Source organism: Pelodiscus sinensis, chromosome 23 (assembly GCF_052426305.1).
Source record: "Pelodiscus sinensis isolate ZL-2025 chromosome 23, ASM5242630v1, whole genome shotgun sequence".
NCBI lineage: Eukaryota > Metazoa > Chordata > Testudines > Trionychidae > Pelodiscus > Pelodiscus sinensis.
Window position 1 is genome coordinate 2,174,050 of NC_143074.1, and position 19,554 is coordinate 2,193,603.

A 19,554-nucleotide genomic window follows, 5' to 3' on the forward strand; every position below is an offset into this window, starting at 1 on the left:
GCCTCCCCACACCTAACCCCTGCCCTGAGCCCCCCATCCCCAGTGCCCAGCCCCCAGCCTCCCCACACCTAACCCCTGCCCTGAGCCCCCCACATCCCCAGTGCCCTGCCCCCAGCCTCCCCACACCTAACCCCTGCCCTGAGCCCCCCCCACCCCCAGTGCCCTGCCCCAGCCTCCCCACACCTAACCCCTGCCCTGACCCCCCACATCCCCAGTGCCCTGCCCCCAGCCTCCCCACACCTAACCCCCTATGTCCTGAGCCCCCCACATCCCCAGTGCTCTGCCCCCAGCCTCCCCACACCTAACCCCTGCCCTGAGCCCCCCACATCCCCAGTGCCCTGCCCCCAGCCTCCCCACACCTAACCCCTGCCCTGAGCCCCCCACACCCCCAGTGCCCTGCCCCCAGCTTCCCCACACCTAACCCCTGCCCTGAGCCCCCCCATCCTCAGTGCCCTGCCCCCAGCCTCCCCACACCTAACCCCTGCCCTGAGCCCCCCATCCCCAGTGCCCTGCCCCCAGCCTCCAAACACCTAACCCCCGCCCTGAGCCCCCCACATCCCCAGTGCCCTGCCCCTACCCTCCCCACACCTAACCCCTATGTCCTGAGCCCCCCACATCTCCCATGCCCTGCCCCATCCTCCCCACACCTAACCTCCTGTGTCCTGAGCCCCCCATTCCCCATGCCCTGCCCCCCACATACCCAGTGCCCTGCCCCCAGCCTCCCCACACCTAACCCCCTGTGTACTGAGCCCCCCATTCCCAGTGCCCTGCCCCCAGCCTCCCCACACCTAACCCCTGCCCTGACCCCCCCACATCCCACCGGTACCGATGGGCGGGAAGAGGCAGAACTGACGGGTCACGTGCCGGAGCGGGACTGGCCCTTTAACCGGGACCGGGCTCGCCCTGGGGCCCCGATCCCGATCCCGATCCGCAGCGCTGCCGCCCCCCTCCCATCTCTGCACCGGCCGGGCCGCTCCTCCCGGTCTGCAACTTGGGCTAGAGCTCCGGCCAGCGCCCGGCTGCCCCACAGCGCGGGGGGGTTCAGCCCGGCGGAGGCGAGGGAGCCAAGAGCGGCTGCGCGCAAAGTCCAGAAGGGGGCGCAGCGCAAAGAGCGCGCACAGCCCGGCACGGCCCCGGCCGCAGCCCCAGCCCCAGCCCCAGCCCCGCGCGCGGCGCAAAGAGCGCGCACAGCCCGGCACGGCCCCGCGCGCGGCGCAAAGAGCGCGCACAGCCCGGCACGGCCCCGGCCGCAGCCCCAGCCCCAGCCCCAGCCCCGCGCGCGGCGCAAAGAGCGCGCACAGCCCGGCACGGCCCCGCGCGCGGCGCAAAGAGCGCGCACAGCCCGGCACGGCCCCAGCCCCAGCCCCGCGCGCGGCGCAAAGAGCGCGCACAGCCCGGCACTGCCCCGGCCCCAGCCCCAGCCGGCAGCGCCGTGACTCAGCCCCGAGCGGGGGAGGAGCCATGGGCCTCTCACCTGCGCCCCCTCCCGCAGCCTCCGGGCTCCGGACCCGTCTCAGCCCCAGGCAGCGCGCCAGGAAGGAGGAGGCAGCCCCGGCTCCGTGCAGCCCGGCGCGGCGGGGACCCGGCACCCGGCACCATGGCCAGGAAGGTGATCGCGGCGCTGCTGCTGCTCTGCCTCCTCGGCCTCGTGGGCATCCTGCTGCTCTGCCTGCCCGCCAAGGACCTGCGAGACCCGCCGGGCTTCAAGGTGAGCGGGGCCGCGCGGGGAGCCCGGGGCGCCCGCAGCCCGGGCCCGGCAGATGCCGGCTCGGGGATGTCCAGGGCACAGGAGCCAAGTGACCTCGGTGGCTCTGCTCCGAGCCCCTGGCGGGCCGGCGAGTCCCCCTGGGTCGCAGAGCCCCGGGGTCGTGGGGCAGCCCCGCTAGCTGCTGCTTGCAAAGACTTTTATTTCCTCGCTAGAAAACCAGCCGACGAGCGCCCCGCGCTAGGAGCCCTCCAGCGACTCGCTGGGGAGCAGCCCTGGCCAAGAAACGCGGGGTGAATGTTTCCTTGCAGAAAAAAATAGATCCCCCCCCCCCCCGCCAACAATTCAAAAATTGAAACATTTCAGCTGACCCCCCCCCCCCTTGGTCCCCATCGAAAATCATTTGGGTTTTGGCCAGAAGCCTTTGGGTTAAAGGGCCTTTGAGTTTCTTCGTGGAAAACCCAAATTTTCTGCAGAAAACGGATCCTTTTAGCGACAAATGTTTATTAGTCGAAAACCCAATTTTCCATCAATATCAGTTTTCTTTGAAAACTTTTCCCCATCCGAGAATGAAGTCAGCGGCTTATTGCCTGTTCCGAGAACATGTTGGAGAGAACCAAGTTCCCTTCTGCAGTGCCGCTGCTGAGCTAGGCAGAGGTAGCAGGCTGCCAGCGTGTATGAGCTAGGAGGATGAAGTCCTGTTACCAGGAAAACTCATTCCATGTTGTCTCTAAGGTGCCCCAAGCCTGCTGGCTGATTTTCCAGTTAGAGACTCACAGGGCTGCCCTGCTGAGCCTTAGGAACTTATTTGCAACTATTATAGTTTGACAACTTTCTGCTTGTGTCTGTGGATCTGGCCTCCCATCAGACACAGGCAAACACATAATGGACCAGTTTCTCAACTGAGTAAGTCTTACTAAGGCCCCCCATGAATGACGAGATCCTGGCATAGTCGCTGTACTGCATGTGGTTTTGAGAGACAAGTCTCTGCAGCTGGTTCCTCCCTGGGCCTTTTCTCTTTAACAAAGTGCAGGAGGAAGAATAACTGTTTTGTTTTGGAGCTAAGCCTGAGGGGACGTTTTCCCTCGGTTCCCGTCTGTGAATGCCAGTTCAGTTTCTGAGCACGGCCGTGGCTTTGGAGTGGCGGGGGGACCTGTCTGCTTTCCAGACCTGCTCCGACTTCCTTGTGCACTCTCAAAGCCAAAGGGCATTGGCGTGCCTGGGGAGCACAGGACCAGTCCACAGATAGCGCCTTGCTGCCCGGCCAGGCGGGTGCTAGGAAGGGCCCCACTTTCTGTCCCGCGTGGTGGCAGGAGCAGGGCTTCAGAAGACCAGACTCCGAGTCCAGAGGTTGGGCTGTGCCGGAGCAGGTGTGTGTGGGACCCTGAGGGGTGGGCGGACTGGTGACACACTCGTGGCCTAGGGCAGTGTTTCTCAACCTTTTTTTAGAAAGTGCCCCCTTTAAAACAATAAAACGAGAAGTACCCCCAATCGTCAGACACACCGAATTTTCTTCTATCATCGCAACCCGTTTGTTTAAACAACTTAATCGTAGCCGGGCGGGCGATGACGTTTTTGGGTATGAAAAGTACGAAAACAATAAAGCGCTGGAAAACTTACAGCAAACATTCAGTTTTCTCCAAATGTCAGTTGTGTTGACTTCTCCCAAGTACCCTAAGGGGACTCGTAGCACTGGTTGAGAAACACTGGGCTAGGGGCTGGGTTCCAGGCCACTGTGCACCGTCTCGCCTTGGCTGGAGTAGAAACAGCCGTGAAGCTGCGGGTGCATTGCCGGCCCCGTACATTCCCCCCTCCCCCCCCGGTGTCAGGCAGGTTTGTACTTGGCACAGCTGAGCCGGGCCTCTCCTGCCGCTACCCCACGATGCCAGGCCTGCGCTGCTGTTTATACCCGCGTTGGCTTTCAGCGCACGAGCCCGGGTATCTGCACAGGAGCCGGAGAATCCCACTGCTGGCCTAGAGTAGGGATGTTAAATATCGGTAAATTGGATAGTTGATTAACCATGAATTCTTATCCGTTACTTGACTATTCTGTAGTCCACGGGGGCGGGGCTGGCAGCCAGTGCGCTCCGGCACCGCTCCCGAGGAGTCCCCTGCCCCTCTGTGCTGCTGCGTCTGTATCAGAGGCAGCGGTGCAGGGTGCCAGGCAGGAGCTGGTCCGGCTCCACTCACGCTGCTGCCCCCGGGTGCACTGCTGGCACCGTACATCCACCCCAGGTTCAGTGCGGGGTGGCAGCAGCCCCTGTCCAGGGGAATCTGTGCTCCTGGATCCGGCGCAAGCTGGAACTGAGCCAGGCTGCCTGGCTTCTACTACACTGTAAATGCCAGCCTGCTAACAGATTTACGGACGGGGGAGGGGAGGGGGGATGTGCGTCGTCTAGAGCATTAACCGCTAAGCTTTTGCTTGTGGGGTAATTGGTTAATCGACTGTGCTGTTACACCCCTAGCTCAGAGTGTAGCTGCAGCCGAAGGGAGATTTTCAAAACCGCCAGAGTCCTTAGGCTCCTGAGTCTCATTTTTAGAAGTGACCTGGGCACTTAGGGTCACCTGCTCCAAGGTGCTTGGGCACCAGATTCCCATTGACTTTCCATGAGCTGCAAACTCTGGTCTCGCTTACCCCATGCAAGCTGGACCGCACTGAGGTCAGATGGAGGGAGGGGGACTCGGGCCCCAGGAACCTGGCTCGTTCCAGCGCAGGGAAGCCTCGAGTGTGACGCTCGCTAGATCCATCCGTTCGCGTCCCATCCCTGATGGCTCTGGCCGAGGCAAGGCTGCGGGGCACGTTGGCGGCCTGCTCCCTGCCTGGAGAGGAGCAGGACGGTGAGTGGCAGCGAGCAGCTTTGCCTCCCCCCCCCTGTGGAAGCTGGATGATTCCCCCACAAAGCTGGGGGCTCTGGATGGCAGCCCCTTGCCTCTGCTCTGGTGCCCTGGCCAGGCTGCTTGCCCCAGATGTAGCGAATGGAGGGAAACCCAACAACGAGGGGTTCCGGGCGGGGGGGGGGTGCTCTGCCTGGAGAGGGTTTGGGTCCCCAGCACTCACGCTCCAGCTCCGCGTGGGGGTGCCAAGCCTCCGTTTCTGGCCCATGGCACAGAGACCTACCGAGGGCCGGATCAACTTACTCAGGGGCTGGATGCCCCTGGACTGGAGGGTTCCCGCCCCTGCTGTAGGTCTTCTCGGAGCGACCTAAAAACCTCGCCTGGCTCATCCGGCCTGAGCAGCTCCCGAGGGGTCCCTTGGCATGGGCCTGTGATGGTGGGCAGGGAGGAGCCTGTGCGGCGCTCGGGGGGGGGGGGAGGCCCGGAGCCAGGGTCACCATCCGTGGATGTGAGGAGTCCCGGGAGCGGGGGATGTCGATGAACGCTTCAGACGCTAGCCAGTTAAGTGGTGGGTTTAACCGGGTAACCTTGGAGCAGCCCGTGGCGTGGTGGGCCACCTGTTAACCAGTTACCCGGAGGCATCGCTCGGTAACCGATTGCCCCCTAAGCAACGAACACCCTTAACCCGTTTCACCGCTCGGGGTCCGGCTCTGGGCTGGTCTCCCTGGGCTGCGCTGTGCCGGGAGCGGTGGGAATGGAAGGGCGCAGAGGCTTGGCTTGGGGCAGTGACGCTGCCTTGGCTCTTGAGCAGAGAGGCAGGGCGTGCCTGGCTGGACCCTGCTTCCCTGGCAGGCAAAGGTTCAGGATTGGGCCCCGCATTGGCGGAAGGGGCCGTGTCTCTTATAGTCCCTGCTGTGAGCCAGGCGGAGGGGAGCCTGGAGATGCGCTTTGCGGCCGGCCGGCCCACCCATGCTCAGACTGCGCGGGCGGCTGGCCGGGGAGCGCTAGGAGACAGTGCCAGGAAACGCAGCCTGACCTGGGGAAATCAGGGGGCCGGGGCTTTGCACATCTGCTCCTGTCACGCCGGGGCCGCGCTGGGGAATGTGCCGTGCAGGGCCGCTCTCCCGCTGTCCGCAGGGACGTAGCCTCGCGTCCTGGCTCCACTGTCCCGCAGCGTTTCCTTGGCCTTCAGCTTTCACCCTTCATAGTACAAGCTGCTTCAGAGGCTGCAGCCCCTCCACTAATGACTTCAGCTCCTTGACGGCGCCTCGGGCTCTGTGTCCCTCCCTCTGCCTCCCGCACCGAGCTGCCGGCAGCCCCAAGCCTCCATGCTCAGAGCCCCTGCTGCCCATCCCAACCAGAAACTGCAGCCCCTCTGACAGGAACCGCGAGCCGCGTTAGCATCTGCCACCTCTGCAGCGAGGCTGCGGGAGAAGCCGCGACCACAGGCCCGCATCTCTCCGGGCGTCCCCAGGGCTGCTCCGTGGCACTAGGAGAATGGCCCCAAACGCAGCGCCAGCTCTGGCCGGGTCTGTGACGGGGAGATTCCATCTGCCGCAAACAGCACGGGCCGGCCCCTTCCTCCATGGAACCTGCTCCTGTCTGCTCCCTCCGGCTGCTGCCTGCCAGCGGGAAGGGAAGCCGGCAGCCAGTCTGCAAATGTCTGCGCTGCCACAGCTGGGCTGGGCTGCGCTGATCCACGGGGAGGCTGCCAAGTGACAGGAGAAGTTGTCAAACTGCCTGTTGTGACGGCACGTTGGGGGTTCCCCGTCTCCTGCACCCCGAAATGGCACAAACAGACTGCACCAGCCAGTGGAATTGAGGGTGGTTTATTGCTCCTCCAGCACAGCGCAGCACAGATGTAATCTGGTCACAGTAACTGGGCTAGGATGCCTCAGGCCCCCTTGAGATGGGGGCGACTGGGCCCCTAAACCCCAGCCCCTTCTCCTAGGCTCTCATCCATGCCCTCCGACAGCCAGCAACCAACTCACTAACTTCCAGCCCTGCCCCCCAGCCAAGGCAGCATTCCACCTTCCTTTGTTCCTCTCCATGGGGGGTGTCTGGCCACTGGTTTGCATAGTGACTCATCCTGTTTTGCTGGGTCGTGGTACCCACGGCAGCCAGTGGGGGTTCCCCCAGAGCCAGCAGCATAGAAACCAGCCAGGTACCCCCACTACGTCACAGTTCTCCCCCCTCCGAGAGCGAACTGAGCAGGGTCACTCCGCTCGTGACCTAGGGAAGTTCGGGTCCTCTGCGTGGGAACCCGCCCTGGGGACATGGGTGCTCCCCTTGACTCGGGCCGGCCGTGGCGAGGCCCCACATGAATTGGCTTCCCTCTGTCCATTCGCCGCCCCGCTCCAGGGTGACTGGCCCAGGCCTGTCCTCGGGGGTCACACCCACCCTTCCGCTGGCCTTGATCTCTGGCCGGGGTCTCTCGGGCCGGGGCCATGAGCCCAGCGAGCCTTCTCTGGACAGCCAGGGCGGCTTCCACCCCCGATGCTCCATCCAGGGAGGACTTCCCCTCCCATAACTCTCTCAGCAAGCCCAGAGGGTCCTCGATCTGGGGTAGAGACCCCCAAGCCGCTTTCCTACTGTCTTGGGCCTTCCCGCCCCTCTGGCAGGAGTCACAGGACCGGCAGTACCGCTGCACGGCTGTAAAGATTCCCGGCCAATAGAAGTGCTGGAGCAGCGTCAGCCGGGTGCTCCGGATCCCCCGGTGGCCCCCAACGGGGGAATCGTGGGCCAAATACAGCAGCTTGAGGCGATACTTTCGGGGGACGACCAGCTGCCGCTCTACCCTCCATGCCCTCACCTTCCTGGGGGGGAGCCACTCACGGAACAGGAGCCCACGCTCCCGCAGGAATCTCTCCTGGCCACCTCTCCCCCGGGGCTGAGCTGCACGGAGGCCAGCCTGGTCCCTCAGCCTCTGCAAGGAGGGGTCTGCCTGCACCTCAGCCTGGAATTCAGCTGCTGAGGCAGGGATCGGGACCTGTCCCCCACCTCTGCCTAGGTCCGGAGTCCCAGCCTGGCTGGACCCCGTGTCCACTGGGATGGGACCCTGAGGACGCTGCCAGGAGTCCTTCCCTGGACCCACGTTGTCAGCCCCCCGCTGGCTCTGGCTCCGGGTAGTGACTAGAGCCCGCTGGGATTCATGGGGCCACTCCTCTAGGTCGTTCCCCATCAGCACCTCGGTGGGCAAGTGCGGGTGCACCCCCACTTCCTTGAGGCCTTCCTTCGCCCCCCATTTCAGATGCACCCTGGCTACAGGCACCTTAAACGGGGACCCGTCTATGCCCTTCAGGGTCAGCTGCGCGTGGGGTAGTATCCGCTCCTGGGCCACTATGTCAGATCGGGCCAGAGTCACCTCCGCCCCCGTGTCCCAGAAGCCCGTCACCTTCCTACCATCCACCTCCAGGGGTATGAGGCACTCGCTCCGCAGGGGCTGTCCTGCCCCCACCCGGTACACGGAGAAATCCGCCTCCTGAGAATCAGACCTCCCAGGGGAGGTGCACTGAGCATCCTTCCCCTCTCTCTGAGCTGAGGTTTGCCTGCCAGCCCCTGCCTCTGGGGCAGCCTGCCCTTCCTCCCGCCCCAGCCAGTTAACCCTGGAAAGTCCCCGGTCCTGGGACCTGGTGCACTGAGCCCTCTTGTGGCCTTTTTGCCCACAGCGCTGGCAAGTTAGGCTTTGGGCTGTCTCTGTCCAGGCCCTGGCTGGTTCTTTGGGGCGCAGACGACCTGTTCCTTGGTCTCGCCCCGTAGTTGACTCCCTCCGTCGCTCAGCCGAGATCCGGTCTCTGCGCGGTTCCCTCTCTCTCCGGGACTCCCGTTCACACCCGGACCGGCTCTCCGTGAACTCGTCCGCCAGTCTCCCGGCCTCCTGGGGGTTCTCTGGTCTCCGGTCCTTGAGCCACAGCCTCAGTTTGGGTGGGCACGCTTCATAGAACTGCTCCATCATGACCAGCTTGAGCAGCTCCTCTGCGGTCTGGGCTCCGACTCCAGACACCCACTTGCGGCCGTATTGCGCCAGGCGGGAGGCCAGATCCACATAGGTCTCCCGTGGCCCTTTCTGTACCCCCCGGAACTTCTTCCTGTACATCTCGGGGGTCAGCCCGAACTTGTGCAGCAGGGCCTCCTTGACTCGGTTGTAATCCCCTGGCTGTAGGTCCTCCAGCTGACTGAGCACTCCGGCCGCCTCCTGGCTCAGTGCGGGGATGAGCTCCTGCAGCCAGTCAGCTGGGGGAACCCGTTGCAGTCCACAGGCCCTCTCAAAGGAGCTGAGGAACCCGTCTATGTCACCCATGTCCTTCAATTGGGCCACCACGAGCCTCTCCAAGTGGCTGGCAGCCCTGGGACCTTGGGGCCCATCCGCACTTGGCGCAGCCGGTGCCCCGCCGGTTCTCCGCTCTGCCATGGCCAGCTCATGCTGTCGCTGCCTCTCTCGATCTTGGCGCTCCTTCTCTCGGTCCTCTACTTCCAATTCCCTGATCCGCAGCTGGATCTCCAGCCGCCGCAGCTCCGCTGGGCTGGCCCCTGCCCTAGGTGGGCTACGGCTTGCAGGCCTCCCGGGAGACGCTGTCTCATCTCTCCGTTGGGTTCCAGCGCTCCTCCCCCTCTCTGAGCCTGACACACTCTCAGGGGGGGTCTGGCTGCTTCCCCTGGGGACAAGATCCTGGCCCTGTGGCTGGTCATTCTCTTCCAGCTGGGTAATCAGCTGGGCCTTGGTTGCTTTCCGCACAGGCAAGCCCCTCTCTCTGCACAGCCCCACCAGCTCTGCCTTCAAGAGTCGGGCGTAGGTCATCTGCCCGCTGGGCCCCTCGGTGCAGACTCACCAGTCTAGTGCTGCAGCGCCCCACGATTCCCAGGAACCGCTTCGCTCTGTCTCCAGTACGCCTGGCTCCAGGGCTCTTGCTTCTACTGCGCCTTGTCGCTTGCCGCTGGGAGCTTCATCCACGGGGTGCAGTGCATCCCGCTCCTGACACCAGTGTGACGGCACGTTGGGGGTTCCCCGTCTCCTGCACCCCGAAATGGCACAAACAGACTGCACCAGCCAGTGGAATTGAGGGTGGTTTATTGCTCCTCCAGCACAGCGCAGCACAGATGTAATCTGGTCACAGTAACTGGGCTAGGATGCCTCAGGCCCCCTTGAGATGGGGGCGACTGGGCCCCTAAACCCCAGCCCCTTCTCCTAGGCTCTCATCCATGCCCTCCGACAGCCAGCAACCAACTCACTAACTTCCAGCCCTGCCCCCCAGCCAAGGCAGCATTCCACCTTCCTTTGTTCCTCTCCATGGGGGGTGTCTGGCCACTGGTTTGCATAGTGACTCATCCTGTTTTGCTGGGTCCTGGTACCCACGGCAGCCAGTGGGGGTTCCCCCAGAGCCAGCAGCATAGAAACCAGCCAGGTACCCCCACTACGTCACACCTGTGTCATGGAGAAACCCAGCTGAGGTCAAGTGTTCCAATGTGGTACATGTGTTCGTAGCCCAAGGCTTGGGCTACGCTCCGTCTCCTCGGCTGCTCCGTGCTAGGAGATCCCGTCGGCCTGGCTCCGTCTCCTCGGCTGCTCCGTGCTAGGAGATCCCGTCGGCCTGGCTCCGTCTCCTCAGCCTGCTCCGTGCTAGGAGATCCCGTCGGCCTGGCTCTGTCTCCTCGGCTGCTCCATGCTAGGAGATCCCGTCGGCCTGGCTCCGTCTCCTCGGCTGCTCCGTGCTAGGAGATCCCGTCGGCCTGGCTCCGTCTCCTCAGCCTGCTCCGTGCTAGGAGATCCCGTCGGCCTGGTACCGTCTCCTCGGCTGCTCCGTGCTAGGAGATCCCGTCGGCCTGGCTCCGTCTCCTCAGCCTGCTCCGTGCTAGGAGATCCCGTCGGCCTGGCTCCGTCTCCTCGGCCTGCTCCGTACTAGGAGATCCCGTCGGCCTGGCTCCGTCTCCTCGGCCTGCTCCGTACTAGGAGATCCCGTCGGCCTGGCTCCGTCTCCTCGGCTGCTCCGTGCTAGGAGATCCCGTCGGCCTGGCTCCGTCTCCTCGGCTGCTCCGTGCTAGGAGATCCCGTCGGCCTGGCTCCGTCTCCTCGGCTGCTCCGTGCTAGGAGATCCCGTCGGCCTGGCTCCGTCTCCTCAGCCTGCTCCGTGCTAGGAGATCCCGTCGGCCTGGCTCCGTCTCCTCGGCTGCTCCGTGCTAGGAGATCCCGTCGGCCTGGCTCCGTCTCCTCGGCTGCTCCGTGCTAGGAGATCCCGTCGGCCTGGCTCCGTCTCCTCAGCCTGCTCCGTGCTAGGAGATCCCGTCGGCCTGGTACCGTCTCCTCGGCTGCTCCGTGCTAGGAGATCCCATCGGCCTGGCTCCGTCTCCTCGGCCTGCTCCGTGCTAGGAGATCCCGTCGGCCTGGCTCCGTCTCCTCGGCTGCTCCGTGCTAGGAGATCCCGTCGGCCTGGCTCCGTCTCCTCGGCTGCTCCATGCTAGGAGATCCCGTCGGCCTGGCTCCGTCTCCTCAGCCTGCTCCGTGCTAGGAGATCCCGTCGGCCTGGCTCTGTCTCCTCGGCTGCTCCATGCTAGGAGATCCCGTCGGCCTGGCTCCGTCTCCTCGGCTGCTCCGTGCTAGGAGATCCCGTCGGCCTGGCTCCGTCTCCTCAGCCTGCTCCGTGCTAGGAGATCCCGTCGGCCTGGTACCGTCTCCTCGGCTGCTCCGTGCTAGGAGATCCCGTCGGCCTGGCTCCGTCTCCTCAGCCTGCTCCGTGCTAGGAGATCCCGTCGGCCTGGCTCCGTCTCCTCGGCTGCTCCGTGCTAGGAGATCCCGTCGGCCTGGCTCCGTCTCCTCGGCCTGCTCCGTGCTAGGAGATCCCGTCGGCCTGGCTCCGTCTCCTCAGCCTGCTCCGTGCTAGGAGATCCCGTCGGCCTGGCTCCGTCTCCTCAGCCTGCTCCGTGCTAGGAGATCCCGTCGGCCTGGTACCGTCTCCTCGGCTGCTCCGTGCTAGGAGATCCCGTCGGCCTGGCTCCGTCTCCTCAGCCTGCTCCGTGCTAGGAGATCCCGTCGGCCTGGCTCCGTCTCCTCGGCCTGCTCCGTACTAGGAGATCCCGTCGGCCTGGCTCCGTCTCCTCGGCCTGCCCCGTGCTAGGAGATCCCGTCGGCCTGGCTCCGTCTCCTCGGCCTGCTCCGTGCTAGGAGATCCCGTCGGCCTGGCTCCGTCTCCTCGGCCTGCTCCGTGCTAGGAGATTGCATTGGCCTGGCTCCGTCTCCTCGGCCTGCTCCATTCTAGGAGATCCCGTCGGCCTGGCTCCGTCTCCTCGGCCTGCTCCGTGCTAGGAGATCGAATCGGCCTGGCTCCGTCTCCTCGGCCTGCTCCGTGCTAGGAGATCCCGTCGGCCTGGCTCCGTCTCCTCGGCCTGCTCCGTGCTAGGAGATTGCATTGGCCTGGCTCCGTCTCCTCGGCCTGCTCCATTCTAGGAGATCCCGTCGGCCTGGCTCCGTCTCCTCGGCCTGCTCCGTGCTAGGAGATCGAATCGGCCTGGCTCCGTCTCCTCGGCCTGCTCCGTGCTAGGAGATTGAATCGGCCTGGTTTCGTCTCCTCGGCCTGCTCCGTGCTAGGAGATTGAATCGGCCTGGTTTCGTCTCCTCGGCCTGCTCCGTGCTAGGAGATTGAATCGGCCTGGTTTCGTCTCCTCGGCCTGCTCCGTGCTAGGAGATTGAATCGGCCTGGCTCTGTCTCCTCTGCCTGCTCCGTGCTAGGAGATCGAATCGGCCTGGCTCCGTCTCCTCGGCCTGCTCCGTGCTAGGAGATCCCGTCGGCCTGGCTCCGTCTCCTCGGCCTGCTCCGTGCTAGGACATTCAGTTGGTATCACTGAGCTGCTCAGGGGTGTGAAATCCTGGGGGAGGTGGTTCCTTGTGCCGATGGGAGAACCCCCCGTATTGTTGTGTTGGCAGGTCAGTCTTCAGCATATGTTCGCAGGTGGCAGTGCAGTCTAGTAGTTAGAATACAGCCCTGGGAGGCAGGACACCTCTCTGCTGTGAGCATGTGACCTTGGATAGTCACTTCCTCACTCTATGCCTCAGTTTCCCCTGTGTAGCAAAGGTGCAGCTGCTCTCTGAGAATGCTTTGAGATCCTTGGCTGGAAGCCCCACGTTGTCACTTGCAAGGAGCCGGTAGCAAGGCGGAGCTTGAGTCTGGGGTGGGGGAGCTGCCTATCGGGTGTGTAGGGTGAGGGCACAGATGTGTGGCCTGCAGGCTGTGGGAAGGAGATAAAACCCCTTTCACAACCCCAGCTGATTGGAAGGTAAATGGGCATCGAATTACTTAGCAGCTTGTTGACTTGCCTGGGGGGGGGGCAGGGTGTGGCGGACTGGGTTGGGTCTGGGCACAGCCGAGGGCGTCTGCTCAGGGCGAATTGCTCAAAGATCCCTAAATGACTTTGCCCAGAGATGAAGAAAACAGTGAATCTATCCAGGCCTGCTCGGGCAACAGTCTGAATTCCAATTAACATCGTGTTAGTGTAGGTATTTTTGCACTTTGCCACGAAAACAAAATGGTGGCATGCCTCAGTTTCCCTTTTCACACAGCACCTTCTGGCTGGAACCTTTTTTGTCCTGTAAGAGGTTCCAAGATCAGTTACAAGCATTAACCATGAAATAGCAACATCACAATGTCCTTTTACATCCCGTCTGTCATTCGGTACATCTCCGGACAGATTACATGGTATTTCCATAAGATCATGCACATTGTATACCTTTACATCTCTCTGCAACAATCATAGAATAATCATAGAATAATAGGACTGGAAGGGACCTCAAGAGGTCATCGAGTCCAGCCCCCCGCCCTCAAGGCAGGACCAAGCTCCGTCTACACCATCCCTGACAGATGTCTATCTAACCTGTTCTTAAATATCTCCAGAGAGGGAGCTTCCACCACCTCCCTTGGCAATTTATTCCAATATTTGACCACCCTGACAGTTAGGAATTTTTTCCTAATGTCCAATCTAAACCTCCCCCGCTGCACTTTAAGCCCATTACTCCTTGTCCTGTCCTCAGTAACCAAGAGGAACAAATTTTCTCCTTCCTCCTTGTGACACCCTTTTAGATATTTGAAAACCGCTATCATGTCCCCCCTTAATCTTCTTTTTTCCAAACTAAACAAGCCCAGTTCATGAAGCCTGGCTCCATAGGTCATGTTCTATAGACCTTTAATCATCCTTGTCGCTCTTCTCTGCACCCTTTCCAATTTCTCCACATCTTTCTTGAAATGTGGCGCCCAGAACTGGACACAGTACTCCAGCTGAGGCCTAACTAGTGCAGAGTAGAGCGGCAGATTGACTTCACGAGTTTTGCTTACAACACACCTGTTGATACAACCTAGAATCATATTTGCTTTTTTTGCAACAGCATCACACTGTTGACTCATATTCAACTTGTGGTCCACTATGACCCCTAGATCCCTTTCTGCCATGCTCCTTCCTAGACAGTCGCTTCCCATCTTGGTTACAAGAATTAACATCAGTAACAAGAACAATCCTATCTCAGGTGTATATTGACATTCTCCATCATGCCCCTTCTCTGGCCCCACACCATTGCAGTTTTGGCCCTTCAGGTTTAAACTGCAAGTCTTCTTTGCCAAAGCAAGTCCTGCCCCTCCCCCTTGTCCTGTGGGCTCAAAATCTGAAACTTCTGGCCTAACCAAGACAAAGGGCTGGCTGGGCGTGACTCCCTGGCTCACAATGGCCCTGGAATTCTCCCCCTTCCCCCACTCAGTGGGGTAACAGCAGTAAGCTGTAGACTCCCAAGTTTCTCCTCCTTCCACCTCCAACCTCTGTTTCCACATAGAACCAGATAAACTCCCTGATTGATTATGAGTGTCCACCGTGTCCAGAGACGGGAGCTTAACTGCCATCTCCTGCATCCTAGAGAGAGTATCCACACAGCTGTTCTGCCCTGCATACTTGTCTACCCAGTTCTTCTCCCCACGAATCTGAGACACTAACTTCCCACTCTCCTCATCCACCTGGGAGTAAGCCTATCCCATACATACTGACATCCCAGCAAGCTGGTCAGTCCCTTGGTCATCAGACTGTTCCAATTCTCTGGCTGTTCCTGCCTCATCTGGAACAATCCTCAGTTCCTCTGAGACCTCTCCACAACCAGCCACACTGGATTTGTCTATATCCAAGTCAGTGGAGTCGCTGTTAAACGAACAGTTCTGTCCATCAGGCACTGAAACAAGTGTCTCACACAACAAACTGCTGCCCTGTACAGGCAGAGCTTTCTCCTGAATGCCTTCTCCAAGCCAGGCATTGTCCCCTCTCTCAGTTACAGCAAACTGCTTGCTACAAGCACTGCCAGGACTCTCTTCCCTATGAGTTTCCTTAAGCAACAGTTCACCCTTCTCTGGCTCTGCAGCAGCATTGATCTGCTGAGCCACAACCAACTCCTCCTGCGATTCCTTCACTCCTTGGGTCATCTCTGGCCCCTCAGGTGTATCTACAGACAATCCCCTCTCAGGCACACAGACAGACTCACAAGATACAAGGTCAGAGACACCTTCTCTCCCTTTGCAGCTCTCTAGATGGCTGTAAACTGCCACACGGTCATTAGTCACCAGAGTTAACGTGCCCTCATTCTCTCCTTGTGCCCGGGCTAAGGGGTCACCCTGGTCCCACAGAGTCGCTCCCCCCTTTTCCAGCAACACAGCAGCATCAGGCACAACATCAGAGTCACCACTGTCTGGTCTCTGGGGTTCTGGAAAAACACTGCCTGGATCTCCCCAGCAGACACAAACTTAGAGCCAACGCCTATCTGGGCCTTCTCTGTATCCAGACCCAACTCTGGGACAACAGCCCTGCTCTCAGCCAACACAGGCTGTGGGGCACCTTCCTCAGACAAAGGCAGAAACCCTTCCCTACACACAGACCGAAACCAGAGACAGTTTCTCCTTTGTCCCAACACCCCTGGCTAACCTGAGGCACGCAGCTATTGACTGAGACAGCTTCCTTCATTGATCCACTGCTCTTTTTACCAGCCAAATCACCAGCTTGCACACACTGTGGCTGCTCACACTGTGCCTCTTCCCACAACCCACTTCCAGCTTGTGCCAGTGTAGCTAGCTTCACGAGCATCACCAACCAATGAGTCATCACCCTCTAGAGCTTTATCCTTTTTCTTAGCTAACACTCCGCTCTGCCCAGCCACTCTAGACTGCCCCAGAGAAACACTTCCCTGATTTCTGGGTTTTCCCCCCCTGTTTTTGATTTCAGCCTCGCCTTTGAGGCGCTAGACAGGCCCTTAGAAGCCTCACTCGCAGACACACCGCTATCTGCCACAGGCAAACATTTAGAGACACTTATTTTTCGTTTACAATAATATTGACTAGCCCCAGAAAACTTCCCAGAGTCACCTGTACCCCTCTCACAGACCCTGTACATGCTTTGGGGCTCGTTTACAACATCAGACCGATTATAATCACACCACGTACCCACACGGTTATACATCGAACTGTCAGGAGGCTACAGTCCCTTTTGTGCTTCTGTTCTCTCAGGTTGAAGTTCAAATCCGGCAGCTTCTTCCTCAGCTTGTCGGATTTCTCTGTACAACTTTGCCATTTTCTCCACACGTTCTCGATCTACCCTCTGCTTTCTCTGTTCTGCTTGCAGACGAAGCTCCTCCAGTTCTAATTTACATCTAAGTTGCAGTCTCTTCTCTGGACCCTGCACTCTTATTTCTTCTGCAGCATTTCTGGCCATCAACAAGGATGCCAGCTCTGGATTAGAAGCTCCCTCACTAAAGGCAAAGGCAATGCCTCTGTTCAGGCACAAGGCTTCCAGAGCCTCTCTGTCCAGACTCTCATGCTCTAGCTGACTCATTGCAGCGGCTCTTTAACCAACCAAACTCTCTACACCAAAAATCAAATTCAGACAGCATGGGGTTCTGATCCAAAGCTCAATTGGCCAAGATCTGTGGATCCTGCTGACTACGCCACTGTGACTGACCGAGTCGGGTCTGGGCACAGCTGAGGGCGTCTGCTCAGGACGAATTGCTCAAATTTGGGGCTCCTTACAGCCCCCAGACTGGAGACCTTCCCAAACAGGCCACAAACCAGTCCCACAGAGCGCTTCAGCTGCCTGCCTGAAGCCTCCCGAGCAAAACCCCTCCCACACCCCAGCAATATCCGTGCCCCAGATGGCCTCAGGCCTCATACACAGGTGTGGGGTTTTAGAGCCCCATCTCACCTTCCCCAAACAAGTTCTGTCCAGTCCCAAGAAACCAGCCACAGATCCCAGGTCAATTTACCCTCTGGACCTACCCACAAATCATGCTGAGCCAATCCTTTAGCAACTAACATCTAAAGGTTTATTACTACAAGACAGAAAAGCATGAGAGTAAGGTTGTTAAAGTATCATACATTACATGCATCGAATCTCCCAGTTCTTGATGCAGGCTTGCAGCAGAGATGTTATAGCTGCTGGCTTAAAAGTCCTTGGTGCACATCCTATGCCAGGATGGGTCCACAGTTCTTCCTGGCTCGTGATTCCCTGCGAGGCTGCATCTGGGGTCAGGAGCAGATCTGGAGACCAAGATGGAGTCGACCACATGGCCTATTTATACCTCCTTCCTGGTCTCTTCTTGGCTGCAGTAGGTCACCTGGCCTGTGGACTATCGCTGTGTCCCCTGCTGCTAGCCCCTAGGTATCAGTCCCCATTCTTGAGGTGTGTCCTTGGCCTATAGAGGGCTATTGTTCCAGAGCTTTGCTCATTAGCATGTCCATGGGCAAACATTCCTGACCCATTACTCAACCCCATATGGAGAAATTTCCAGTCTCCATCCAGAGTACCTACTCATAACTCCACACACAGACTGTGACAACGCGTCGGGATTTTCCCATCTCCTGCACCCCGAAATGGCATGAACAGACTTCACCAGCCATTAGAATGGAGGTTGTTTATTGTTCCTCCAGCACAGCGCAGCACAGATGTAATCTGGTTACAGGAACTAGGGCTAAGAGGCCTCAGTGCCCCCCTTGAGATAGGGGAGTCCCAGCCCCCCTCCCCAGCTCCTTCTTCCCTGCCTTCCATCCAGAAACTCACTTCCCCTCTTCCAGCCCTGCCCACAGCCAGGGCAGCATTCCACCTCCCTTTGTTTCTCCCCATGGGGGGCCGCAGGTCAGACAGGTTTTTGAGTCACCTTTGCATAATGAGGTTTTCCCTGCTGGGTCTTGCTCCAGACAGCAGGGGTCACCACAGCCCAGCAAGTACCCCCACTACGTCACACAGACATTATACAGATACATGAAGAGCAGATACAGAATCAGTAGAAAGTAAGCTTTTGTTTGACACCTCACATGGCCCCCTTTGTACCAACTTTTGGGGCAACCCTCTCCCCCATGGGTGCAGCAGTGATATGGCTGCTCCCCCCAAAATCCAGAAATGTGACACAGGGGATGGGGAGCTTGCCTTGCCTTGCGGGGTGGGGGATGGGGACTCGCCTTGCCTGGCCTCTCAGGGTATGTCTACACTAGAAAGTTAGTTCGAACTAACGGACGTTAGTTCGAACTAACTTTCCTATGCGCTACACTAGCGCTCCGCTAGTTCGAATTTGAATCGAACTAGCGGAGCGCTTAGTTCGAACTAGGTAAACCTCATTTTACGAGGACTAACGCCTAGTTCGAACTAGCTAGTTCGAACTAAGGGCTGTGTAGCCCTTTAGTTCGAACTAGTGGGAGGCTAGCCCTCCCCAGGTTTCCCTGGTGGCCACTCTGGCCAACACCAGGGAAACTCTATGCCCCCCTCCCGGCCCCGGACCCCTTAAAGGGGCACGGGCTGGCTACGGTGCCCGTGCCAGGTGCAAGCCTGCCAGCACCCAGCTAGCAGACCCTGCACCTGGCACGGCACAGAGCCACCCACCCGATGCCCCCCAGCCCACCCCCTCTTGCCGGGACCAGGCTGGCGGCTCCCGGGAGCTTGCCCTGGACCGCAAGAGGCGGGCACCTTCCTGGGCTAGTGCGGACATCGTGGACCTCGTCCACGATCTCCGCACTAGGCACAGGAAAGTGGCCGTCTAGGGCAGGAGAGCTGCCAGCCTGGCCACCCAGGACCAGGTGTGCATGAAAATCAAGGGGGTCCACTGAGACCCCCGACACTGAGCCCTGAGCTTACAATGGCCGTACTGGGTCAGACCAAAGGTCCATCTAGCCCAGTAGCCTGTCTGCCAACAGCGGCCAACCCTAGGGACCCTGGAGGGGATGGACCGAAGACAATGACCAAGCCATTTGTCTCGTGCCATCCCTCTCCAGCCTTCCACAAACTTTGGGCAGGGACACCACTCCTACCCTCTGGCTAATAGGACTCCATGGACCCAACCTCCATCACTTGATCTCACTTCCCTTTAAACTCTGTTCTAGTTGTAGCCTTCACAGCCTCCTGCAGCAAGGAGTTCCACAGGTTAACTATTTGCTTTGGCAAGAAGAACAACTTTCTCTTACTAGTTTGAAGCCTGATACCCATTCCTTTCCTTTGGTGTCCTCTAGTCCTTCTTTATGGGAACTCATGAAGAACTTTTCTGAATGCACCCTCTCCACCCAACCCCTGCTTTTAGAGACCTCTATCCTGTCCCCCCTCCGTCTCCTCTTTTCTAAGCTGAACAGTCCCAGTCTCTGTAGCCTCTCTTCATCTGGGACCTGTTCCCAACCCCTGATCATGTTAGTTGCCCTCCCCTCTCCCAGCCTTTCTCTTCCCCTCTCCCACCTCCTTTTCCCAGTCTCCCCCAGTTTTTTTCAATAAAGACAGAGTCAATGTTGGAAGAAACGTTATCTTTATTTTGTACATCAATAAGAAGGGGGGCTAGGGAAGGGCAAGTGGAAGGAGGTGAGGGAGGAATGGGGTACGAGCCCCCGATGGGGAGGACTGGGCTGGCTCTGCGGGCTTCTGGGGGTGGAAGCTCTCCTGCAGCCCCCCAATTACTCCCTCTCCCCAGATGGCAGCCTGCGGCAAGTGCAGCCGGGCTGATGGCCGAGTGGTGTGATGTGCCCAGTGTGGGCACTCAG

At 59.8% G+C, this 19,554-nt stretch overlaps 1 protein-coding gene across 3 annotated transcripts in view; it reads left to right on the top strand.

The window, feature by feature from the left end:
- Nucleotides 1-19,554, top strand: part of LOC106732656 (ectonucleoside triphosphate diphosphohydrolase 2-like) — a 55,429-nt gene that overhangs the window by 13,250 nt on the left and 22,625 nt on the right. For all 3 annotated transcript variants that reach the window (XM_075905983.2, XM_075905985.2, XM_075905984.2), the window contains one exon: nucleotides 1,493-1,708. In XM_075905983.2, the coding sequence (XP_075762098.2) occupies nucleotides 1,598-1,708 (111 nt within the window). In that variant the 5' untranslated portion in view covers nucleotides 1,493-1,597. The remainder of the gene's footprint in view (nucleotides 1-1,492; nucleotides 1,709-19,554) is intronic.